At 36.5% G+C, this 26,992-nt stretch overlaps 1 protein-coding gene across 11 annotated transcripts in view; it reads left to right on the top strand.

The window, feature by feature from the left end:
* The window catches only part of LOC122834013 (R3H domain-containing protein 2), a 46,839-nt gene extending 21,092 nt beyond the window's left edge, over nt 1-25,747 (top strand). For 2 of the 11 annotated variants that reach the window (XM_044122065.1, XM_044122066.1), the window contains 26 exons: nt 136-296; nt 1,565-1,725; nt 1,831-2,050; nt 2,577-2,621; nt 3,535-3,621; nt 3,759-3,882; nt 4,372-4,450; nt 5,067-5,126; nt 5,893-6,033; nt 6,362-6,470; nt 7,171-7,266; nt 8,382-8,431; nt 9,002-9,055; nt 13,051-13,286; nt 14,411-14,586; nt 15,048-15,146; nt 16,441-16,734; nt 17,818-17,953; nt 19,329-19,486; nt 19,759-19,898; nt 20,093-20,193; nt 21,465-21,634; nt 21,845-21,989; nt 22,991-23,085; nt 23,607-23,691; nt 24,245-25,747. In XM_044122065.1, coding sequence (XP_043978000.1) covers nt 1,892-2,050; nt 2,577-2,621; nt 3,535-3,621; nt 3,759-3,882; nt 4,372-4,450; nt 5,067-5,126; nt 5,893-6,033; nt 6,362-6,470; nt 7,171-7,266; nt 8,382-8,431; nt 9,002-9,055; nt 13,051-13,286; nt 14,411-14,586; nt 15,048-15,146; nt 16,441-16,734; nt 17,818-17,953; nt 19,329-19,486; nt 19,759-19,898; nt 20,093-20,193; nt 21,465-21,634; nt 21,845-21,989; nt 22,991-23,085; nt 23,607-23,691; nt 24,245-24,621 — 3,216 coding nt within the window. In that variant the 5' untranslated portion in view covers nt 136-296; nt 1,565-1,725; nt 1,831-1,891 and the 3' untranslated portion in view covers nt 24,622-25,747. The remainder of the gene's footprint in view (nt 1-135; nt 297-1,564; nt 1,726-1,830; nt 2,051-2,576; nt 2,622-3,534; nt 3,622-3,758; nt 3,883-4,371; nt 4,451-5,066; nt 5,127-5,892; nt 6,034-6,361; nt 6,471-7,170; nt 7,267-8,381; nt 8,432-9,001; nt 9,056-13,050; nt 13,287-14,410; nt 14,587-15,047; nt 15,147-16,440; nt 16,735-17,817; nt 17,954-19,328; nt 19,487-19,758; nt 19,899-20,092; nt 20,194-21,464; nt 21,635-21,844; nt 21,990-22,990; nt 23,086-23,606; nt 23,692-24,244) is intronic. The other 9 variants (XM_044122068.1, XM_044122067.1, XM_044122072.1 and 6 more) reach the window with 9 other exon arrangements.
* Nucleotides 25,748-26,992: the final 1,245 nt, after the last annotated feature.

Below are 26,992 nucleotides of genomic sequence, written 5' to 3' on the forward strand. Positions count from 1 at the left end.
CCTAGTAAGCTCTTAGTTCTCAGCTGCTCTGTCCTCCTCCCTGCCCGAAATAGCAGCAGCAGCAGCAGTGATGAGTCACACAGTGTGTGAAAGATGACGTCATTCGTGTCTTCCTCTTCTGTTCATGGTGCCCAGAGCTCCAGACTGTAGGCAAGACCGTGCTACTGCAGTAAGCCGAAGGCAGAGACGAGAGGCCCTAGACGACCTCTAAAGGTGGTGACTGGCCTGTTGGTGTCCCCCCCTCCACCTCACACTCGGCCTGGCAGAGTGCTGCCTCTTCAGTTCATCTGACTGCTGTAAATATATTTCGTTTCTTGTGTTTTTCATTATGTATTGTTGATATTTCCTTACTAAATGTCTTTTGCAGCAGATGTTTTCCTGCTTTGAGAAAATTACTGTTTAGAATTTTCCTTTGTGTTTAAATAGTTTGCTAAAAGGGGCCCTTAAATGTCAAAATTGTTTGATAAACCAACAATCTCAGTTGAGCTTCACAAAATATGTATGTGTATATGTGTATATATATATATATATATATATATATATATATATATATATATATATTTTTTTTTTTTTTAATGTAAAAACACTTTGGGTTTAGTGAAAAGTAATACTGTGCAATGTTATTTGGTTGCGATTTATTTATGACTCACTAAAGAAAGGTGATATTGTTAAAACAGCAAATGATCTCATTTGAGTTGTATTGTTTGAACAACATTGGAAAACACAATACTTATTTTTGTTGGTGTCTTTTGTAAAACACAATAAAATATTGTGGTAAAGCTTTAGATGACTGTTTAGTTCCAAATAATTTTTTATTCTCAAACTTGTTGACACCTGGTGTGTTTAATTTTTCATTATCATTGCAGGTCTTCCGTGTAGCACAATGTCATCTGGAAATTGCTTAAATATATTTCTAAATTGTTTGAAACATAGTATCACAAGAAAATAGCACATTTCTGGTGGTCTCATTTCTCTTTAGGCCTCATTATGCATTGTTTGCAGAGTGACTTAACGATGAGCTACATTGTTCCTTAGAATACATAAGTTATATTTGTTGCCATAAAGGTAATGAATCCATTTCATTTCATAAGTGGAGGAAACAATATTTAGAGAAGCAATGAGAAAACTTCTGATGCTGATGCCTGGTTTTTGTGAATCTTTGACTGACATATAGTAATTTTAACTGATTCTGAGTTCTTATAAAAAATATACTCAAAGAAAGCATTTCAAATATTTTATTCACTGATTACAGTAGGAGGGAAAATGATCTCATGACACTGTTGCTGTCAAATAGGAATCTGTGTAAATTCTAGAAGAGGAGAGGGGCTGGTGCTTACTGAAGCTCTGAAATTTCCAAAACAATAATTTTCCATGATGCAGAGGTTAAAAAACATAACGCACAGGATTATACTCCTTCCTGCTTTTCTGGTATCCTGAAGCTGTAAATCAGCTGATTTCTCTTTGCATATCTAAATAGTTATTTTGCATTTAATATCCTTTTGCTGTCTAAGTAATACCTTTCATATAGTTTATTACATTTTTTGTTGTTTTTGTTTCCCAACAGCCTTTACCCCGAGACCCAAGGCTTGCTATGGAATTCACTTTACCCCCTGCCTGCTGCCCAGCCTAGTACACTACCTTAGTGGATTCCCTTCAACTCCCTGTGTGTGGTTCTTACCCACACTCACTGTAAAAGGTTCAGCATAGACCTGGTACCTCCAACAGGTAGCTACTTTAAAGGACAAGGGACAGCATGAAATGTGCTCAGTTGTAATAAAAACAAAACCAAAAACCTATATCTCTTCTGAAAATGTTCTTTTACTCTCATAGCCACTACTGGGTTCTCCACCAATCCCCTCCCCGTTCCCACCCTCTCCCCTCCCCTAAGAAGATGTCACTGAGCCTAACAACAGACATCCAGCAGGAGGGAGAGAGTGGGCTACAAATTGAGCCCTGCAGTCGAGGTAAAAGCTCTCCTCAACCACAGAGCACCAAGGATGGGACAGGAGAGGGGCCAGAGCCAGATGATAACTCTCCACAGGATGCACAGGTAGGAGGATGTGACAATAAGGCTTCACTTGATGAGCGATAAAATCACCTTAAATTCTATTGGTTTCTCAGCTTTAAAGTTGCACCTGATCTACAGCAGTGTGATGTGCTCTGCAGCAGCATGTAGGTCTGAGACAGGAAGATCTCCACTTTAACAATGCATGCTTTAACAATACAGAGGCACTAAGTAAACAGGAATGTTTGTCATGCTGTTCACTTTTAGTATACACATTAGTTATGTGTATCATTTAATACTTTTGTAAGGTTTTATTTAAGATCTATAATGTCATTAGTAGCTACAGGTCTCCTTACATGGATGCAGGAGGTTGTGACATTTCAAAGACTTCTAACAATCAAATGTATTAGTTTAAACATTGAACAGGGAAAAACTAATATTTTTGTTGATGCTGCATCTAGACTGTCCTGTAATCTTAGACTTTTATGGTTTCTAATTTGAATCCATTATTGTTATGGCTATTTAAATTTCACCCTAATATTAAAGTATTATTTTTCTTTTGCTTCAATAGCAGAAGCGGGCTACTAACCATAGCCATGGCAGGAAAAGGGCCAAGGTAAGTGAATTTCAGCATAGTTGATATTACTTTTTAATCCTGGTGTTTGAAATGACTTTTTGCTCATTTGCTGCATGGAATATCTTTTTATCCTTCCGGCTTTGTAATCCACTGACCTACAGTCAACTGTCTGCATTATATCATTGGCTTAAAATCCTAAATCTGATAAGAAGGTTAACAGTAAATGTGTTACTGACCTTAGTAAGGCTTTGGAACTGCACTTTACCTGTTGAACTAACTGAATAATGTTTCAAATAACCAGACAAAAATAGCAGAGCTGGCCAATTTCTTTTGAGACTAGAATGATAATTTCTTAAAACAGATGTAACTGGTTTAATACGTCTTTCTTAGGAGCTTTTCTTTTAAACTAATTCCAGTTAATTAAATTTAGTTACTAGATAAGTGTATACATGCTGTTAAAATATTATTAAATAGCTAGTTAGAAAGCATCTTGGAGCGGGGCTAACTGTCTATTCAGTTTATGGTCTGACTACATACTTCAGTGACTTTCTCATCTGTTTATATATTAAGCTGTTCTTTTTATCTTTCTTTTCCATTTTCATGTTTTATGGGAGTTCATTTTCCTTTTTGTAGGTTTATGGCAGGCTTTTGCATTATGATGCTTTGGAATATATAATGGGTGCTTTGGAAGCAGAAATGGAAAAACTAGGCAACAAAGGCAATAAGAATTATTACAACAAACCTCTAGATTTTGCACACATCGCAATATATTTGAAAGTTTATTTTATTCTTCTCATTATAAACATAAAAAATGTCAAATATTTGGCAGAAAAAGGCAACAAAAAAACCTTTTCAAACACATTTTTGTCTCAATCTAGATGTTTTTTGTATGTTCATATTTTATCAATTTTTTTCTAAAATTCATCTCATATAATAATCTTGTTTGTTTCAGTCTAATGCCAAAATGAAATTAGTACGGAGTCTGGCAGTATGCGAGGAGTCCTCTGGTCCTTTCCCCAATGATGGACCCCCAGAATCGGTAACACTTTTATTTTTTCCAACATAACCAGTAACCACCGTCTTTACCTCTTAACTCATCCCTGAGTTTAGAACTGTTTTTCTTTTATTATTTATTACAAATATTGAAAGGCAAATTTTTTTTATTGGTGTCTAAAGGAAATCATTCAGCTTCACATCAGCTGCCCATCAGATAAAGAGGAAGAAAAGTCTTCAAAGGATGAGTATGAAAATGAAGAAAAGGAGAAGAAGGACAAGACCCCTCGAAAGATGCTGTCACGTGGTAAGACACGGTTTAATGGTGGTCATTGTTTGGACCAGAGCCTGACATCATTGTGCTTCTTTAGATTGTAGGGTATTTTGTAATGTGAATGTCTCTTCATCAGTACTAATAGATACTTTTAAGACAGTTTTAAAGTACAAATAAAACAATTATAGTACATCTCAATCTTTCTCTTCAAGACTCCTAAGTGTCATATGGAGAGGAGCAGAGATGAAATGGCTTACCTGTGTAACTGTGCAGTGTAGTTTAGAAGTAATGATGCCCTCTAGAGGGTGTTTGTCTCTGTATATTCTGAACACAGTTTGCAGATATCTGACTATTTTCCAAAGCATGAAACATGTCTATTCATCTTCAGCCACTTGAGACATCTTCATATGGCATATGTTCACAATGTATCTAGTTTTATTTTTGTTTTTTTGTTTCTTGGTTGTTTGTTTTTAATGAAATGATTTTTATTCATTTTTTTATTTTTATTTTTTTCTGTAATAGATTCCAGTCAGGAATACACAGACTCCACAGGCATTGATGTTCATGAGTTTTTGGTCAACACACTGAAAAACAATCCCAGGTATGATTACAACCAAAGACTTATAAGGTTATAATGAATTTAGTAAAGAATCCTAATAGATTAGTGATGTAAATGTAAATTTTGTTTCTTTAGGCATTGAAAATAAATGCATTTTATTTGTTAATGTTGCTTATGCACTTTGTAAATATTCACACAAAATGTATTTAGAGTAATCACAGAATCCCACATCTGTTTCCATCAAGGATAATAATAAATTGATGGTAATATTTTGATGCACCTTTTTTGCTGTGTGGAACTTGTACAAAGTAAAAACTTACCAAAGACTTACCAAAAATATTAAAATCATTATGTTGTTGCTAATAGGGTTATCATAATTGCGATAGTTGTGTGCAGATGTTCATACTATTACCACATTGCATGTTTTTCTGCATTTTTTTTCTTGCTTAAGTTGATCTTTAGAGTTCTTAGAAAGTGGTTAGATTAATGCCTTCAATTTGCATGTAAAGAAACTTCTGTTATTTTCTTCTTAACTACCATCAAAATAATTGTTTTTATTGATTTCTCAAACTTAAACGGCAACTTTACTATATTTTAAATGGGGGACTCTGTGGTCCCCCTGAATTCTCTAATTTGTTTTCTCCCTTTGACCCACCAGGGATCGAATGATGCTGCTTAAACTAGAACAAGATATCCTGGAGTTCATTAATGACAACAAGTAAATCTGTCTTTCATTACACTTAATTATTTTTACACATAAAGATCATATTTTTATTTTCTAGATTGGTACATTCGTGCATTAGTCTTTTCTAATGCACTAATTAGAAAAGGGTAACTTAATCAAGTTCAAGTTAGTCACTTGGTTAGTCACTTCAAGTTAGTCACTTGAACTTGATTAACGGGATAATCAAGTTCAAGTGAGTTTGAACTTGATTATCCCATTGTCGACAGGATCCCCATTATGTGTCAGAAATAACTATTACATTTAGATTTACATTTACAAAATTGTAGAGCTACACATTAGAGAATCTTGACCATCATTACAACCCAAATGTGTCCCTAATTTGAAAGTGCTGCCTAGATGGCACTATTTAATGGGCTGTTATTTTGAGTGCATACATTCACACCAAGCATACCAAACAAAGACAGTTTGACTGACTCTTTTTTTTTTTTTTACCATTTGATACCCATTTCTAATGATTGAGAAGCTACAGCTCACAGAGAGTGATTGAAATTATGTTATTTTGGAAAAGAAAGCATTGAGGGAGGAAAATGGGCATTATTTGCTACTGATACAGCTGTCTCAGTATTCAACAATAATATCACAGTTGCATTCTTGCCTAGTATGGCTTACCTAGTATACTTCTTGCTTCTCTTTTTATGCTTTTTCAACATTCAACAAGAGAGATTTCAACTTAAGAGCAAATACCTTAAAGGTCATCTAACAATTATTAACTTATTTCTATGCTTTTTTTCACTTGCAGTAACCAGTATAAGAAATTTCCTCAGATGACTTCGTATCATCGAATGCTGTTGCATCGTGTGGCCGCCTACTTTGGCATGGATCACAACGTAGATCAGACAGGAAAAGCTGTCATCATCAACAAGACTGGAAACACTCGCATGTGAGTGTGTCAGAATTTAGTACAGAAACCTTATAAATGTTTTGAAGTTTATTTGCTATTTTGTTTGGCATACAAAATACTTTTGATTTTAGTTTAGAGATTATGAGACATAGTAGATATGTGCCATGGAAATATCTGTGATTAGGCAGATTTTCGGTAAGTAACTTGGACTCACAAAATCTGTGAACCATGAATAGGCAAAGGTCAACTCTACAAGAAAAAGCTTTCTAACATTTTTCCTTAGTTCCTTGCCTTTTGCTCTTAATTGTGGTTAACTGTCTTTTTGCGTCCTTTGAAGAATAACTGTTCATTATATTTTATCCTCCAGCCCAGAGCAACGGTTTTCTGAACACATCAAGGATGAACGCAACATGGACTTTCAGAAGAAGTTCATCCTTAAAAGAGATGATGCTAGTATGGACAAAGATGATAATCAGGTTGGTTGGTTGTCATTACCAAATCCATTTAAATCACCATACCTTTTTATACTGACATCCTTTTGTTACTGGTCAATAAGTCACAAAAGGTGTCAAGTGAACGAAAGCAAGGCAAAAACAAAGTGCTTAATCTCCTATCTGCAGGTTTAATTTTTTTTCTTCTAAATCCTGATACATACAATCTTAGAATTGAAAAAGAGACAACTTGCATATTTGTCAGCACTGTTACTTTCTGGAACGGTAGTTTTTGCAATGCAGATGAGGAGTTTGCAGTTTGTCCACTTTGCTGTCAAGCGACTAAACTTTCTGCTCTTTAGAAGTCACGACTACAGCATCTTCCATTTGTATCAAAATTGCCCTGCTAGCAAGTTATGAAATCTGAGCATGTTCTATACTTTCTCCACTTTCAATGTAACAACTGCACTATTTTCTATTTGTTGTAAGATTTGTTATGTTTTCTTAGTGCTTTATTTAATCTGGTGCAGCATTTTTCTCTAAAGCTGAAATAATTTTATTTAGGCCTGTTTGCATAGAAGAGAGAGATTCTTCGTATGAATATTGGGCCTATAATTTTATTGTTCAAATTGTTTTCAGCATTTTCTTTTTTTTGACATGATTAGCAAGGTGAACAAGCATGGGGTAGATTAGCACTGCCTTTACCATTTTAGGTTGAAATACATTTTGTCTTTGCAAATTTTAGATCCGTGTGCCACTGCAGGACGGGAGGCGTAGCAAATCTATTGAGGAGCGAGAAGAAGAATATCAGCGGGTACGAGACAGGATCTTTGCCCGAGAAGTAAGTATCTATTTTCTACGGTCTTTTTTTATTTTATTTATATCATGCAAACATGTTATATCATGTTTGCAACATTTGCTTAGAAGATTTTTGAGTGTTTTCTAATTATTGAGCTATTACTTGGACAAGCTTTAGATGTCTTGTTTATTTTAATTATATAAACTATGAAATTGTGGTAAGTTTTAGACTAGTCAGGAAATCAGAAAAAAAAAATTTATACAAAAAAATTTGAACATACATTTGCTTTGTAAAGGAAAGTACACTATAATTGCTTTTCAGTCATAATTTGATAATTACATTAGCACGATCTGAAATTGCTTCACTTTCAGAACGTCAGGAAAAGAAAGTTGTGTAGTCTGCTGCAGTTTGTAGAACATGTTCTTAGACTTTTGAACAGGTAAAAAAAGTATGTTATGTATTTTGTCTAAACTTAAAGGGCTTATGTAAGAATGTCTCTAAAGGGAAAATATGGCATTGAAGGCCTTATTATTAAAGTAATTATTTTTTTTATACAGTGGAAAACAAGTTATTGCACCTTTTTCTATTTTACCATAATCATCTAGTGCTAACAAATTATTAGTACTATCCTTTAAGAGGTTCTTGAATCTTGGGTTGGGATGAAACTCCTGCTGGGTTTTTTTTTAAGGCTTTTCCACCAAAACTGTTCCAGTGCTTTTTTGGGCTCAGTTAGTAGATCATTTTAACATCATTTGTGAACAACCCCAGCCAAGTGATCTTTGTAATCAACATTTTTATGAGTGGATGTGTTACCCACATTTACATCTGCAGCTCTAAATAGTGTTTGTTGGGCAGATTAGAAGCCAAACTGACTCAGGAGTCTTAACCATGATATCACAATAACTGATTTGACTGTTTGCCTCAAATCTTCTGAAAAAAGTGCTTCTTTCCTTATAGAACGGCCAAGACTTAGTGTTGTGATAGAACAAATGTTTTATTGCTGACAGCTGTAGAAACAGAAAAACCTAGTGCTAAGCCAGCAGTTAAGCTAAGTAGAAAATCCTCATAGCCTAAACTGTTGAATTTTGAAATGTTGACAAGCCAAAATGATGCTGGGAACGTGTTACTAATAGAATTATGCATTTCATAATGTGCAGGTGTCCTTTTTTTTGCAGTCGTCTCAAAATGGATACATCAATGACAACAGGTAAGTTGGTGATTTCCCTTGGATGGCTTTATGTTTGTTTTGTATAAATGTTTTCACCTTTTTCATAATTAAAACTGCTTATTTTAGTTCTCAGTTGAGAAGGAGTATCATAAGACATCGATAATCAAGTCTTGTACATAGGCTCCTCAAAACTTGCCTTAGTAGTATTTCCTTTAATCAGAATCTATGAAATAACTTGTTTAAAGATGTGTATTGTATTAACTACTACATTATTTATTATGACACACAGGTTTATCACACATTCTGTGAGCTAAGTTTTAGTAATTTTGCAGATTTTACTAATAGGTTAGGTCACATAGCAGTTAGTCTCCTAACATTTAGCTTGGTAAATGAGGGCCTAATTTGCTGAGAGTGACACAAAGAAGCAGCGTGGGCTTCTCATGAGTTGAATTTCTGCCTTGTGTGCATTTTTCCCTTTCTTCTCAAGGGTTTTTTTTTTTTTTTTTACTGTGCCTACCTCTACCTCCTACTTTTCCTTTTCTGTAAGCCATTTCCTGTCCTATGCAGACTTGTAACTTGAGCATTTTCTCCTAATGTTAACCCCAACAGACTTTCCACTGAGGGCTACTGCTCTAGCTCTCAAAAGAGGAGACAGATCTTTAGGTATTGGGGAGCTGCTGCCTCACTAGTGTGTTGCCATGCCCATTTTTTTTTAAAGTGGTCTGGTGATGAAATTGGTGAACTGTGGTGATTATTATCTTTGCTTGGTGTACTGGGCTGATAAATGGCTACATTAGCATTGCACCGTGGATGCATGGCTGCTTTGTGGTTTCACTGGAAACTGATCTACTCACCCATCAACCCTTCCACCATCAGCTACACTTTAATGGAAAGTATCCACATCAATTTCACAGTGATCTGTTTGTTTTGTGGTTGATTTAACTGTGTAATTATCAATATGTTACTTAACAAAAACTTGTTTGGCAATTAACCTTGCAACATGGTGGTGCTTTAGAGCTTAAAACAACATTCAAATCGAGAATAATAATTTTTTTTTAACAGTACAATTTTTACTATTATTGTTTGAGGTGTGCAAATTGTATTAATAGGTCAAAGTTTATTCAATGTAATATTAACAAATATTGAAATCTTAGATTTGTTTTCTGTAGGATTATTAGACCAAACAAATATCAAACATCCTTAGCAAAGCCATTGATTACTTTTCTGCAGGTGCAAACATGGGGATAGCGTAACCTTCTGAAGTGAATTAACCCAATCAACAAAGCCAGATCATTTATGATTTATAGTTTATAGACTACATGTCTTTTTCACATTGAACATTGTTCAGAGAGATGCTGTTTCTTTGTTGTGCACAGACATCTGTCCCACCTTAATTCTCAGCCAGAGAGCCAGTCATTCACACAATGCAACCATTCAGCCTCCATCTTAGTAGTCCGGCCAGACAGTTTTAAGGTTTCATGTCTTTTCTTTGGTTGTTTTTTTATATATATAGTTTTGTGTTGTTTCTGCAAATTTGCATCAATCTTGCTCTGATCAGCAGTAATCTTCTAAGTTAGACATAAGTTACAGTTGTAATTACACTCCAGGATGTCCATACACTTTTTACACTGTCAAAATTCTCTCCCCGTCTGTTACGTTCATTAGAATTGCCATCACATGAGTTCGTGTCTGAGATGGTACAGAAAGTTTAACTTGGACTGTTTTAGGCTAAAATGGACAAAAAATTCTTCCATCTTGGGTCCACATATATTGATGTGCAATGTAAAGCTTCTACAGAAAAGACCATTTCTTGTAAATCACGTTGTCTGATTAACCTTTTTTTCTCCTCTTGAAGTATCATTGGCCGCAATCATTGAAGCGTCACAAACCTGGCCATTTATTTATAAGCAGCCGGTTTCTAGTGGGGTTGTAGTGGAACTGTTGAGTGAAATTAACATTTTTTTACTAAACAGCTTTTCTACTTGCATCTGATCAGATTGTCTTATTTTTCATTCTTTTAAGATGTTCCTCTAATTACAGTAATAATAATGGGTAAGCAGTGTAGTAGTAATTATTATTTTTCATTCTCAGACCTTCAAACACCTCCGTTCTTTGTTGAATACTTCTTGTTCTTTACCTGCTTTTACATGCTATCTTAAAACATTTTTATTGTAAAAGTTTTCAGCATGATTTATATATGAAAACAGGTTTTTGCAGATTAAACAGTGCTTTAGTTGATTTGACATCTCTTAAAGACCAAAAGTGAAAGAAGAATATTCAGTATTTCACTGATGGTTTTTCTTGCTATTTTGTTTACATGTGAGAGATTTGCTGGTGTGAGAAATTGAGATTAAATCTAATGTGATCAACAGCAGAATCCCTTCTGCTCTCTTCTGGCATCGTCTTTGTTTGCAGCATGAAACCAGTGTGTGCCAGCCTGTTCACAGAGCGTCATTGCACTCACCCTTCCCTAAGAGGTTGAGCAGCACACAGCCTCAAAATAGTTCCTCCATTAATTAGTCTTTCTGAAATATTCATGAGCCACATTAAAAACTACTTGCTGTTCAGTAGCGTTTTATAACCTGAATCAGTTCTACCATAAACAAAGTTGCAAGTCCTTTAAAAAATTTTGAATTTTCCCCTCTACATAAATAATCATGTTTCATAATTGTGTACAAGTGTTTCACAAGTGTTAGCAGTTAAAATTGTATTTTATTTGAATATTGAAGAATTGTTATTTTTGATGGGCAGGATGTTGTTGAGTGCATGTTGCACATGTAGTGTGTACATTACCGGAGTGACAGTTTCATATCATAATAGATTGGCGTAGAGTAAAAAATACAGAGTGCTCAACTTGTAGGTGGTGTGTGTGAGTCTGAGTATCAAAGCACATTTACTTCTTAACATTCTACTGTTTGTATATTTAGTGTTACTTAAAATTTTGATGTTTGTTTCATTTGGTGTTACTAAAAGAGGGCATGAATTTTTGTTTTGTTTTTTCTTTCCTTTACTTGTATTAGCACCTTTGATGGTGTTCATTTCATTCATAAGATCTTTGATATAAACTGTGTCCATAATCTAACATGGTTTGCTTTGTTGTGAGTTGAAATTGTGAAACTTTCTCATCTCTTCACCCGAGTAACACCTGGTTGATGTTAAAGCATCGTTTCCCCCTGCATGGTTGTTCTACCCAGGAGTGGGTTTGTGGGAATGTGTGTGTGGTTGTGTACTTGAAAACCAAAAATTATTTGCTTTTGATATGTTGCCTGTGTCTGTACTTTGGTTACACAAAACCAGCCAATATGCATCTTTGTTGAATGTTCTATTTGAGGCTTGTCCAACTGTATCCTTCCTAGCTGCTGATGACCTTACCCTGCTCTCCTTCTTGCCTATCTTTCTTCTTTTGTGTCTACTTTTACCCACACACATCTCTTTCAAATACTCCAAGAACACATTCTCCTTTTTTATATAAAACATCTCTCCTTTAACCCTATACAGTTGCATGTAATATTATTCTGTACCTGCAAAAAATAGGTGTTTCCAATAAACATATTGCACAATAATCTAACAAGTTTAGCTAAATAAGACTATTACAAGGGTTTTTAGAAAAACAGTTGAACATTAAATTTTCCTTTCAATTACTATTGTAGAATAGTTCATAGGGCTATTTTGTTAATCAGATGTGGTTTCAAGCACCCTTGATTCAAACAATCAAGGATTTGATTTGGTGCACCAGGTGTGCTTCAGATAAAACAGCTCAAATACCCGAACTAATTAACAGTAACATTTGAATGCATGTTAGAAATACGGCTAAGTCAAAAGGATCTTTTAGTAAGTTTATTAAGGAGATGAAAGAACAAGAAAACTTGAAAAGTCGCTAAATTTTCCTAGAGGTATGACTGGAAGCATGGGTTGCTATGCTATGTATGTTGAAGAACAAGGATTACTGAGGTGGCAAGTACTCAGAAACCCTTGAGTAACTGAAAGACTTGCACCAAGTCTTGGTGGCAACAGCAGCTAGTTTTAGTTTCCAGCGTAAACTCCAAAATGCTGAAGGACTCTACAATATGCCTGATCTCCAAAATGTACACCTCTTCTGACCAAAAAGCACAAGAATGGAATAGAATACAGTTGCTACAATTTCCTGACAAATGTATTAAGCCAAAAAGGTATGGAGGTTCTGCTAAGAGGTGAAATTAATCAAAATTCCAGCTTTTTATCTCAATGGATCCGTGATATGTCGGCAGATGAAATAATGAAGTATTGGCTGAAAATAACATCATGCACCCTCTGGCTTGGATACATGCAGCATATGGAGGGCAAGATTAATTTTATTATCAGGAAATCTTTGTTGGAAAATGTTGTTCTGTCTGTGAGGAAACTGAAGCTTGGTTATCATTGTACTGTCAAGGGGAACAGTGATCACTGACAGATCTGAAAAGCTATTAGGACCACCATAATAAAAAAGATTTCCTTTATTTTGCCAAAGAATAATTTTTAAAAAGGTTGAATAATTTTAAGTGCAACTGACTCTCTACCTCTGCTTATTTTGCTAACTTCTTGCACTTGATAACTTTACCTCATTTCCCGACTCAACTGTTTATATTTTACAGCGGTCATTGTAAAATCTTGATCCTCCCTGTTCTGTTGTCTTTTAGAGGGAACCGTGAGAGCTCCAGTCGAGCATCAAGCAGTCGTCAAAGCAGCACAGACAGTGATATGAAGTGTCTGGAGCCACGACCTTGGAGCAGTACCGACTCGGACAGCTCTAACCGCACCCTTCGGCCACCCGTGACGAAGGCCAGCAGCTTCTCTGGCATCTCCATCCTCACCAGAGGGGACAGCCTTGGCAGCAACAAAGGATCACAGGGAAGCTGCAAAGGCTCTCGCTCTGGTAGGGACTGAAGAAAAAAGCTTTTGGGTCTGAACTAACTTTTTATTAATTGCATACATGCGCCTTTCTAACTACAGGTTAATTCTGGATATATTGCGGTTTCCCAAAATACTACAAGTAATAGCGACTTCTCTTACTGTAAAGCAATCTTCCTAGTATAGTGTTTTTTTTTGTTTTTTTTTTTTACATTTTTCAAAACCAAAGATGGTTAGTTAATGACTGAGTTAAAGAAAAATCAACCATCTTAATGCTTGAACAATAAGTGAAATGTTCATTGATACAAGCTTACCCCAAAATGGAATATATATAAACTTGGCCTAATAATTTTGCCTCCATACACTAAAGTAACCATGCAGACTCATTAAGGCCATTTATCAAATCTTGTTGAACTTTTGAGAAAGTACCTGACATGAAGTCAGACATAGTCCATTATCAGTTACCAAAAACGTGAGGGTTTATATGAAACACTTTCGTTTTCTATGAGACGTTTGTGATTTGCGGACCAAGCTGTTTGAGGATTGAATTAGTCTTTTTTTTCTTTTCTTTTTTTTTAGCACCACAGAGGCTAGGAGAAACTTATGACTCATTTTCACACAGGAATTTATATCCTATGTGGCACCAAAACATGTGACAAAAGCACAAACCCATTGGGCTTTAATACTTTAAAGCACTATAACTTTCAAATTATAAAATGCAAAAGTTGAGTAGTAAAGTAACATGACAGCCACAACACACCATAATAGTCACAATCTTGTACTAGTTATTTCTTCACCAGAAAACATTGTATTGCTGCTTTTTTTCTGGTCCTTTAATTATGACTTCTGCATAAATAAGTTCTTAAAAAAATGTACGTTTCAATTAAATCTAAATTAATTGAGGGCAGCATGATGTGTGAGTCAATGATGAAAATTCTATAAACAGCAATACTTACAGGTATCTCTGCTGTTGGTTCATATAAGACAATTAAATATAGACATTAAATTCAGTTGCTTATTACTAACAATACCAAAGTAGTGATTTTTAGTACTTATGAGTTATACTCAGTTGTGAAGGTTTTATTGATAGCCTATAGTGAAAAATAAAATACTGCAAATTTGGTGTTTTTGTCTCTTCTTCCTTTCTAGGCTTGCCCTTAGTCAGTCCTGATGTTTGCCCTCCGCCTTCGGTCTCCCAATCCAGCCGTAGCCTCCTACCCTGCCCGCCGCAGCCGCCCCAGCAGCCGCAGCCCCAGGCTCCACCTCAAACCGCTCTGCTACCCACCCCACAGCAGCACCCCATGGGCAATCACATGATTGCTCAGGTAAGAGCCTCAATTTCATTACAATTAAAAAACAAATGAGAAATAGAATTAATTTAAATTTTTAGAGGTCAAACTGGAACAGTCTTTAAATCAACTATCTGTAGTGTTTGAGTCTAACAAGGTGGGTAATCCTGAGGCAATGCTGAAGTTTGTTTATATGCATTTTAATGTTGGATATGACAAGATACAACCATATTTCTAGACATTTCCTTTGTTTCACTCTTTGTAGTTAGAACAATTTATTTTAAATATGGGTTGTGTTGCATTTGCATATTTAAAGAACAGCGTCAGTTTCCATTTCTCTCATTTCTGCTCATTAAAACTTCACCAGTGTGTTCTAACCCTCATTTTTCATGTCTTCATAATTCTTTCTTGCTTCTCTTTTCTTCTCTTCATTTTGCCCTTCTCTCTGCCTTTCTTCCTCTGCCTGTTCACTTGCTCTTTCTTTCTGGTGTGTGTAGCCGGTGGCGTCTCTACAGCCCTCTCAGCCTGTCTCCTACTCCAGCCCCTCCTGCCCCCAGGTTCTCCTGCCAGTTTCTCCTCCCCAGCAGTACACAATGGTACTGATGCCTTTTGTAACTTCATTACTTCTGTTACTTTAGTCATAGATTACATCAAGGCTGACATCTGCAAACATAAAGGGTGGTTCTACTAAAAAAAACACAAACATACTTCCACAGAGATTATTTTGATGGCTATGGTCTTTAACTTGCATGCTTTTTCTTTAACAGCGTTGGAAGTTCTGCTTTGTCCTTTTATTGTGGTTTTCTTCTGCTGCTTTATGGCAGTTGGCAAATAAATTGACATATCACCAGCTGATAATAATTGCCCATGCGTAAAATGTATATCACTGTTATAAGGCTGCAACTAAATTATTTTAGTAATCAATCACTCTAGCAATTATTTTGATTATTAATTGGATAAAAAAATTGCCTAATCTGCTGATCTTTAGAATTATCCTTATACAATATTAGAAATAGCTACATTAAAAGATGCAAATAAGGACATGCCAATTAAATTTTTAATTGTGAAAATTAAAAATTTTCACAATTAAAATTTTCACAATTGCATTTTTTTGACCAAATGCAAACACATTCATTTAGTGTATGTTTGAACATTTGTGACAAAGGATTCATCTGCATCTGAAAATAATATTTCTAACACAAAAATGTGAAAAGCTAGGCCCTTTCTGCTTGACTTCACATCAATACGCTTTAGGACTAATTTGACTATTATTGGATCACAAAAAGACCTTGTATTTTTTTTTTATCTCAAGTGCAAGATTTAGATAGATAGATAGATAGATAGATAGATAGATAGATAGATAGATAGATATCTATATATATATATATTTTTTGCTGTTTTCATTTAATTGCTGCTCTGAATGTGGTGTTGTTTCAGCAAAATGGCATTTTTGTGAGTCTGTATACTCCAGTTAATCAGTAATCAATTACTAAGTTAGTTGACTATTATTTCAATAATTGGTTAATCCAGTCAATTGTTTCGGCCCTACACTGTAAAGTAGGGCTGAAATAACATGTGTAAAACTTATTTGTGTGACTGGCAAGAAGGACAATATGGACAAGAATATTCTGAAAGCTTCCCCAGAAAGTTACACTTCAATAAATGTGTACAAACATTTTGATGACGTGAGTATTTTCAGAACAGATGGTTTCCATGTACAACACATTTTGGACAGAAATGCTATGAAGCTATTAATATTTTTAATAGAATCTTATCACTTTGTCAGTTTGTAAAATATAAATCTCCAGATCCAGCTGAACTGAATGTCCTGACTTTGGAGTGTATTCCATAATTAAAACCCTCCATTCCAATCATTCCCATTGTTTCCAGGGAGATGAGCTGGCACCCCAGTTCACACAAATGACTTTGAGTCGGCAGGGTTCCAGCGAGAACCCTGAGGCCTCTCCCATGTATCAGCCCCCTCCCACCGTGCTATCGCAGCACCCTCCACCCCAGCCTGGCTACATCATGGCAACGACAGGCCAGCCTTTGCCTCCACCATCTGGCTACCAGCCCCCTACTGGACACCCGCATCCGCCTCCACCTCCGCCTCCTCCATCCCAGACTGTCATGCAGGCTCCTCCACCGCCGCAGGGCTACATCCAGCCCCCTCCCCCACAACAGGTATGTGAGTTTAACAAATGTCCGATTACAGGAGTTGCATATAGTTTCAAATTCATCTTTAAACTTTTAGTGGAAGAGCTAAGCTCCTAACATTTGTATTTAAAAATATTTCTCTTTAAACAGGTGTGTGATATAAAACATTTTTTCATAGGCTTCAATACATATTTAAAGAAGAAAAGAAATACCATTTACATGTACAGATATGTTTTTCATCCAGGAAATACTTATTATAAAAGTTATTTTCCATTTCTCCACTGCAGCAGACTTAATTGTTTTTATCACTGACAGTTTGTTGTTATACAAATAAAACTTATTTGTGTGACTGGCAAGAAGGACAATATGGACAAGAATATTCTGAAAGCTTCCCCAGAAAGTTACACTTCAATAAATGTGACTGTAATTTACTGGTGGGGATCAGTTTGGAGTTGCAGATGGTTATTTAGTGATCATCAGTTATCAGTCTTTTCTTCAGTAGATGTCAGGTTCTGTCTATATTGTTTTCTTATTCAGATCTCACAACATTGTTTCAATAACTGATTCAGACAACCTGCTGCTACAATCCAATAACACATATGTTTTGTTGTACATGTTTGATAGCGTCTGGCTCTATCTGCCATCTTACAGTTTGAGTTTATTAGACTGTGACTTTGAATTTCTTTCTTAATTTTAAATGGCTTAAAGCCAGTTTGCTTTGCCATATGAAGCACAACCCCAGTTCTTATGCTCTTGTCCCTCTACTTTTGCAGAATGAGGCAAGTAGCAATGAAATATTTTGCCATGGCAACTTGTAAGGGGGGATACATCACACAGCTCATTTCTGCTGACTCCCCTGTGGCTAAAATCTAATATTCCAGGTTTAATGAGAATCATAATATTGATCATGTGCTTCAGAATAGTGCTTGCTCAACTCTTACTCCATGTTACGTCGAGTTAAAATTAAAAGTCCCAATAACATATACTTTCAATACAGTTTAGGAAGCCGTTAATGCAATAAAACTTACCAAATAAATAAGAATTGGGGATTAATGTAATGCCTTGTTTTCTCAACTGAACGTTCTCTGGTCTTTTTGTTTCATTCCTCAGATACAGGTGTCATACTACCCTCCTGGTCAGTACCCCAGTTCAGGACAGCAGTACCGCGTGTCCCAACCTATATCCCACCAGGTGTCTTATCAAGCCCAACGCACACAACCAATGCCTCCGCCCAATCAGCAGTCAGGTCAGTACATTCTGAGGTACTGCAAACTTAAAAACGGTCTCTACTTCAACTGTAATGTGGCTGGAAAAGCTCTGTCAGTGTTCTCATGGTGCATCGCCTTAAACACTCATTTCTTTGTCATTTTGATTTGAAAATGAATATCAAACATTGATATATGTATTAAATATCCATGTTTAATTCATTTGTATAGAATGATTAAGACATGAGTTGACCAAAATTCTTTATAATTACATCCACAATTATTGGATTCTTCATAATTCCATCTACAATTATAAAATAGTAAATTGAATAAAAACAGTAATAAAAGTAAGTAAAACACAGTTAAGATTTGAAACTAACTCAATATTAAACACCAAATAAATCAGCCACAGCCCAGCGAAAAGAGAGGAGTTCTTTTCTGATATTTAAGTGAGATTGCTCTCTAGAATAACACCCAGATTCCTGACTTGTTCTGGGAATATCAGCTGTGCAAGAGGACTGATGAGATTTGCCAAACCAGATGACCTCAATCTTGTTTTTATTCAAAGTTAGAAAATTTTACCTCATTCAGCCATTATCTTTAATTTACTGACATCTTGCTTCGGCTATCTTCTTCCACAGCCATTAATCATTTTTCTTGTAACATTTTTCATTTCAGTTCTAGTTGAATTTTCTTATGAAAGCAGTTTCATCAGGGTTTTCAAATACCAATTGTTAGCACTATTTTGATCTGACCCTCATGTCACTACAAGGGGTCTAATCTGCATGTCCTTATTCTCTGTGTTTAAGTTATAGTTGCTATTAGTAATATTCAATAATTTGGCTGTCATGACGATCTTTACTTTGACAAATCTTCACTTTTAAGATATTTAACATATTTGATTAGTATAGTACTTAAAACTGTCTCTGACCTACACTGAGTCATTCAGCTGAAAGGTTTTGTTTAGACAACCTTTTCCCTGTATTATTAGCTAAGTAAATTTGGCACAAATCAATATTCAGCTCTGTGTCTTTCAAGGAAAAAGTGGCTGCTATAGCATTTGTACTCTTTGATTTACGCTATGCTAATGTGGTCGTTATACTGAGAGATAAACATTGTTGACGGCTAAAATGGACTTTGAGTTGAAATGGAAGTCTGCCAATACACATAGCTAATAAATACTAAGGTCAGAGAGATCTGGATATAATTTGGATTTAATTGTGAACACTCATAATTTGATAAACCATAAACTTTTAAGTTTTTAAATTATTTATTGATAATAATTAGTTAAATGAGGATCATTTACTTTTTAAGTTGGCATGACAGACGGTTTTTCAGCATTTTTAATACATCATTGGATATTCATTTGAATACTATGTCAAACCTTTGTCTGTTTTTGTATTGTGCTCTCATCAGGTCTTCAGACCATGATGCCTAGCCAGCAGCCAAGCTATCAGAACATGATGGGGGTGCAGCAGCCTCCAAATCCTGGTCTGCTCAATTCCCAAAGAACTAGTATTGGAGGCCAAATGCAAAGTATAATGGTTCAATACCCACAAATGCCATCATATCAGGTTTGTGCGCTTTTGATTTGTCTGTTTTATGTCACTCTTTAAGAAATCATGCATAAATACAGATTGCAGAGTTGCTCTGCTTCACTATAGCTCGAATATACATTTGTTACAAAAGTGACAATATATTTCAAACTGAATTAAATGTTTAGAAATCCGATGTGGTTTGAATTTGAAGTTGACACCTAAACAGTAACTTATTGTCTGACTTTAACTCTTGTTAACCAAAACCATTTACATTTCCTCCCACTCAATATTTCCATTTCTTGCATTAGGTGCCAGTGGCAAATGAAAATCAGCAAGTGGTGCAGCAGCAGTACCAGCAGCAGGTCATGGTGCCTGTCAGCCAGTCTGTCCAGGGGCCTATGCCTGTCTACTACAGTGTTATTACACCAACACAGCAAAATAGCACAAGGTACAAGGATTTGTGTGAAATGTTTGCCACTTGTCTTCATATAGCTTGAAAATTATTCTTTTAAACATTAATTCAACATATTTGAAACATTAGAGTAATATTTTATCATCTTTGATTGCTGCAGACTAACATTTTCTGTTTTTTTTTTTACTCTGAAAAGTAACCTTTAGCTTTTCTTCTTGTTTGTCATTTAGCCCGTCAGTAGGTTACCTGCAGCCTCCCAGCTCAGAGCAGTTTCAGATCACACAGTCACCGTCTCCCTGCAACCCTCAAACATTGCAACAGCAATATTCAGGTATGGCCTCCTGTCACCAAGTACTTATTAAAATGACTATTATCAATGATAATAATACAAGAAATTTATTTTAACAGTTTAAATATTTTACTCTTATTCAAAAGTCCCTCATTTATTTTATTTGTTTATTTTTTTTTAAGTCAGAACTTTGGCTGTACACGTCACCTAGACTGAAAATATGCCTGATTTGAAATTTATGGCATAACTAACTGAGATTACAACAAAGTTTATCGGCCATCAGACAGCAATAGAATGATGTCTGTGGTTTGTAAAACTGGGTGAAAGGTATTGTGGGGGAAAGTTCACTCAGGTTTCTGGCGTGGAGCTGTAAATAAATGTCCTTGAAAGAGGCAATGTTTGAAGAAAACAAACCGAACGCTTTTTTTTCTTTTCTACTCCTGATCAAACCTGAACTTGTTTCCAATGATAGTCACTCTATCATGTGACATGCTGTCCTTCACTCTGTTCTGTTCATGTCAAGCTACCCTGTGACCTCTTATTTTTAACTCCGCAATCTTATATGCTTATTTCTTCACAAGTTATCTTGTCTTGTTAGGGACTAAATTTAGTTAGTCTTAGCATTTGATTGTTATTCCAGCTAGTTCACCAACTCTAGTTCTATTGTTGATGGTCTGTATTATGAACTGTGTCTTTGGAAATTACATGATATAATGGAAAAGCCTGTCTACAGTTCTCTCATTATAATATATTATTGTTGGTGACTTTATTAGGCACACCTTAGTAGTACATTGGTTCTGATCCTTATAAAACTATCTTAGCCTTTTATGTCATAGTTTCAATGAGGTGTTAGAAACATTCCTTAGAGATTCTGCTCCATATTCTTATGATTTATTTTATTTTTACTGAATATTCATGAATTTATTCTGCATTCGAAACATTTTCCATTGGATTGAGAACTTGTGGCTGTCATCAGCAATAGTACGTAAACAAGGCTCAGTTGGTTCAGATGCAAAATATTTGACATTGTTGTAATAAATTTGTTCTGAAGTCTGACTATACATCTTTCTTTGTATTTCAACTTCTACAGTTGTAAATCCATCCTCTGCATTTATAATTTTACAGTAGTCTTTAGTGTCATGTTAAAGAAAACATTGTTTTCAATGGGTAGTTTGAAGCTACATTTAAGCTGAATTAAATCTTTAATATGTATGACTGCACATGAAAAGCACAGGGCCACAGATAAAGTCTGCCCTTTCCTGTCACATAAATCATCCATTTATCCTGGTTTTATCTTTGCTTTGCTCTCTCAGGAGTGGCTCCTCCAGGGCCCGGGGTAATGGTCATGCAACTCAGTGTCCCCAACGGACCACAGCCTTCCCAGAATCCTCCTCTCGTTCAGTGGAACCCGTGCAAGTACTACAGCATAGAGCAGCGGCCCAGCAAGCCAGGAGAGCTCTACAAACCTGACAACACTCCACAGGTAAACAAAAGTATCAAACTCTTCTTGATTATGAATAATCAATAAAGGCATTGCATTTGTTATTGAAATGCCTTTTTTCATTCTTTTATCTCCATCATCCTTCTCTGGTCAATTGTAATAATGATTTACTGTATTGTGTAGGTTTTGAATTAAAACTTCTGTCCACTTAATAACCAATATCATACTGATCTTCATTTTTTCTTTATTTAGGCCAGCACTCAGCTGACCAGTCCCCTTGCCTCTCCCACTCAGTCCCCCACCCCGTCTCCCTCTGGCAGTGTCAACAGTGTATGTCCAGGCCTCGGACCACTACCCCTTATTTCCCAGTTTCAAAGGCCGGGAGGACCGGCTCAGGGTACGTGTAAAGGTCCAGATAAATAACCCTCATGAAATCAGGTCCTGATGTTCCTGGACAAAATGTCCAGAGGACGAGAGTGAAGAAATTGTATTTTAATCTGTGACAGCCACCAGTGATGTTGTACTTTGTACAACCAGATATTCTCTAGTTGTAGGTCCACCCTAAATGAAGAGGTAAATAAAGATTTATTGTATGAATCCTAAACTTTATGCCACGTCATGTTTCATATTTCTCAGAGACAGATTCTTATCTCAAAAATAATAAAAGTTTTATTTGTAAATATTTCCTAACTATTAAGCATTCCTACACTTTAAAAAAAAATCTACTAACAATGTTGTATATCAAAATCTGGTTGGATTAAAAAAACTCCTCTCCATCTTTGGGTTTTAGCTGGGTTTATAACCCCACCACCACCACCACCACCATGGTATTGCCTTTTTTTAATTTGACCAGGTGGCTTTTGGCCCCAAACCAGTAGTGAGATCACTCCACCTCAGCATGCTGAAATGACTGGCATCATGCCACGGGGGCAAACGTTCTACATGTCTTTACCTCATGTCTGTCCTTTGACCTATATTTATTTAAACTCTGAGCCACTCTTTTACTGACAAATAGATCAAGAATTTGGAAATTACCATTATACGTAAAAATAAGGTGTTGCATCAGTCTGAAATTCTCGTCTGCACAGCACAGTATCTCAGTAAAAACTATTTGTTGGGCATTTCCATTTGCATTCACCAAAGTCATCCTCCTGCTAAAGAAAAAAAAATACTTTTGTGGTTTATTTGCTTCTTCATTATTATTATTATTATTATTATTATTATTATTATTATTATTATTATTATTATTATTATTATTATTATTATTATTCCTAAAAGGTTTAAATTGTTGCTTTGGAAATGTAAAGATGGTTTTTATATTTTTAATGACCACAGCTATTTCAAATCAAACATTTAAACTTTGTAGTTCGATCTTGACGTGTGTTTTATGTCCTTCAGGTGATGGTCGATACTCTTTATTGGGGCAGCCTCTCCAGTACAGCCTGTGTCCTCCACCCCTCATGCATGGCCAGTCATCCTATAACTCCCACCAGGTTAGTCTGGGTTTTTCTTTTTGTATTAATAAAAGGTCAAATAAAGCTTCATTAGGGATAAATTCAGACTATGATTTGTTCATTTTAATAAATATTGTTCTACAGACTTACAATGTTGAATCTTCTGAATTATTAGGAAAAAGGAAGTAAACTCTGTTGCTAGAATATGACACAATAAACTTTGAGAGGCCTTCCTGTCTGTGACAGGCCTGAACTCTCTCCTCTCATGATGTACTGAGAATGATCAGGCTTACAGGTTAAGTGTCCATCTTCAATCCTGCTTGTTTTATGCATTTTACTGTTCTAATACAGCTGATCTCAATACACAGGTTACCTCCTCAGGGTGTCCTTAAGTAATGAACCTATGAACGATGTAAAACATTCAGAACAACAACTGTTGAGGATTGCTTTTGGACACCACAGGGTTAAGGCCTCCATTTGTTGCTTATGTTGCCACCTGGTGTTGTGCACAGTTATTGCAGTGCGTTGTTGAGCTCTCTAAAATTTGTTCCTGTGTTTAGGGTCAAGGAGTAATCAAACACGGAGCGCGAGGAAAGAAGCAAACACTCAAATCTGCATCAACAGATCTTGGCACCACAGACGTTGGTAAGTTGGAAACTGCATGAGACACGGGTATCGTCTTTAAAAACTCTGGTATTGTAGGTTTTTTTTAAGTACGTCTCAGACCTTAGATTAATGCACATGTAGTCATGCTGCCAGCATTTTTTAACATGGCAGCAAAGATAAGTTGCTTTTTAAAAATCATCATTGGAATATTTTCCCCTTGGGATGTCAGCATTCATAAATTAAGTATCACGATGAAGATATACATGGGAGGAGCAAATGTTGAGCACTCCTCATGCAATGTGTGACACGGTTTGTAATATTCTTTTAAAAATAGTACCAGTAACCTTGGAGATGACCCTGTTCGACCACAGAAATGGTTCTTTATCACTACATGTCACACTCTAACCTCAAAGCAAGCTTTATTGTTACAGCTACTGTCTCTCTAGATATCACTTGAAGATGATATGTCATCTAAAGTTTAATTGTATTTAACTTGCTGAAAGTATTGAGCAATTTGTGGAGTTTTTTCTAATTTGGGTAGTTCTTAAATTGAAATCAAAATGTTGTGAATCTCTGCTTCTTTCTCATCCAGTTGTGAGTCGAGTACTCGAGGTGACTGACCTGCCGGAGGGGATTTCACGTCCGGAGGCCGAAAAGCTTTTCAACCAGCTGTCGATGTGCGGCGCTAAGATCCAGTGGCTAAAGGAACCCCAGGGAGGCCGAGGAGTAGCCGGAGGTCCCTGTGTCGGAGCCAGCGCGATGTCTGGGGTCTGCATGGGAGCCGGGGGAGGGAAGGGAGATGGCCACGACCCAGCGCACCTCTACACAGTAGTTGCCGTGTTCCCCACCACCATGGCTGCCCAGAGTGCTTCCTTCAAACTCAACAACAGCGGAGCCAGCCTCTTCAAACTTCGGGCTGCCAAAAAGAACTATGACCTTCGTGTGCTGGAGAGAGCCAGCTCTCAGTGAGACGAGAGGAGAGAGCGAGGACAGACAGACACAGACAGACAGAGACAGACACAGAGACTTTTGGTGGAAAAGGAAGGACAACTGAGTGGGGCTGCTCTAAGTGTACAATTTAAAATCAAAATGGAAAAACAAACTTGAGTTAAATGATGTGTCAAATGTATAAAAGGGAAGAAGGTGTGAATCATGAGGTGGCTGGTGTTTGGTTGCAAATCAGATTTTTGTTTGTTTTTATTCATTAGTTTTGTTTTGTATTTATAAAGCAGAAGAGCACACAAGACACGCAAGCATGTGTTTCACTGTTGCCGTGGAATGTGTGCTGCTATGACACAATTACACACAAACACACACGCAAACAAACCAAAAGACACAGACAGAGACACAGACAGAGACACAAAGTGCAGGTAACAGGGTCACGTAGCACATAACAAAAACACACTGGACAGTCAATCTCAGTCAAACCTTTTCCTCTTCCTCCTCCCTCCCTCCATTTCCCTTTCCTCAGCTCGCTGCTTCCCAATTGTCTCTGAATCTCGCGTATTTATAAATTTTCATACGTAGAGTTTGCACTCTTTCTGCTCTCCCCAGCTGCCATTTCTCCTCTCATGCTTCCTCCTCTCTTTCTCTGCTTCTCTGTTCCTCTCATGTATCACTGCGCTCTCCTCTCTTGCTTTCTGTTTGCCTTACTGCTGTTGTGGATTTATGTATTGCGCTGGTTCTTTATTTCTCAGAAGTTTTCCTTTTTTGAGGGTTCAATATATTTATATAAGTGATGTAAGGAATTAAAGAAAACTATATATTCAGTGATTTTTTTTTTGTTCCCGAGTGACGAAGTTTAGGCCTTCCTTTTCTCCTTTACTCCTTCCTTCTTCATCCCTGCTCCTCTTTGCTGCCCTCTACCTCACTTCTTCAACCCTCTTCCTCTTTCCCGAAGACCGCCCCGCCCGTTCCCCAATCTCCGCCCCGACGTCCCCATTGTGTTTGCGTTTTTTTGTTGACAGCCGTGCAGAACGTATCAGAAGAAGTAGTTAAAGTGCACAATGATTGCATATGTCTACTGTAAATTTTATTTAATCTGTTATTTTTGTTTGTTTTTAAAAATATAAAAGTCAAAAAATCTATGAAAACATGTCCTGGCATCGTGTGGTTTGTTTGAATTTAAGGAAGTTTTAATTAAAGCTGAATCTCAAAATATTATAATATCATCAAAAAGAGTTTATTACAAGAACTTGAAATCCTCCTTCTGGGCGGTCTGTCACAAAACTGTTATGCATCTTAAAAATTGTTCATTAACAGTTAAGGGAAACCCTAAATTTTAGTAAAGAATTTAGTTTTACATAAGACCAAAACTATTTTTATTAAAAAAATGTTAAGACCAACACTGTAGGGTTTAACACTGCTGGCAACATTCATTATCCATGCATAATTATTGGGAAGTTGAGTGGAAGGAAAATGTATCAGACATGCACCAGCAGCAGGGATAACTTCTTCCTTAGGATTGTGAATCCAATCCCTTTCAAGAGTTTTGGGTCAAGCTGTAGGTGAAGTCGCTGCTTTTAGAGTCACTGCGCTCTAATTACAGTACAATGTAATTAGATTGGTTTACTGTGTGACAACATTTAAGAATGCTGGAGGAAAGCTTAATGATCACAGGCTTGAAAGAGCAAAGTTTTCACCTCAGTCCCTGATCTAATCACTTAATCACTGTTTGTTGAATCAGCTGCACTTCACATTTCTGTAAATGCTGATGCAGATTTGTTCCCTCTTTATTTAGTTTCCTCTCCTTTTCATGTTCAACAGAGCTCAGGTGATGAGCCACCCAGGCACACCTCCTGATTTTTTTGGGGGGTGGTTTGTCAGAGGAAAGGAGCTACAAAGCAGGTAGCACTGCCAGGCTTCAGCCCTCCTCTGGAGAAGAGAGCAACCCCTCAGACATGGGTCACTTCCCACTGGGAAACAGTGTCCGCTTCATGCCACCCTGGACCAAATCACTGAGAGGAAGAAAACACAGCAGCTGTGTTGTCATCTCCAACCTCCTGTGACCCTGCCACTCCAGACAGGAGGGATGAAGGAGGATTGCCAAAATGCATGTTGGTGTGTGTCTGTAGGTGGTTTGGTGTCTTTGTGTGTAGGTGAGCACACTGGTGAAAGGCCAAGGGCACTGAGGAGGAGACAGCTATAAGTGTGGCAATAAATCTGCCCACTTCAGGAGAATTTCTAATACTTAGTGCACTGAGGAGCAGTTCAGGTAAACATCCAAGCATAAACTCATCTATAACCTTCAGTAATATTTGAAGCCTCGCGTTCACTTCAGTTCAGTTTATTTAAATCAATTAACAGCTGTTTCTCAAGGCATTTTACAAGACAAAACACA

The sequence above is a fragment of the Gambusia affinis genome, linkage group LG07 (assembly GCF_019740435.1).
Source record: "Gambusia affinis linkage group LG07, SWU_Gaff_1.0, whole genome shotgun sequence".
In the NCBI taxonomy this organism is placed as follows: Eukaryota; Metazoa; Chordata; class Actinopteri; order Cyprinodontiformes; family Poeciliidae; genus Gambusia; species Gambusia affinis.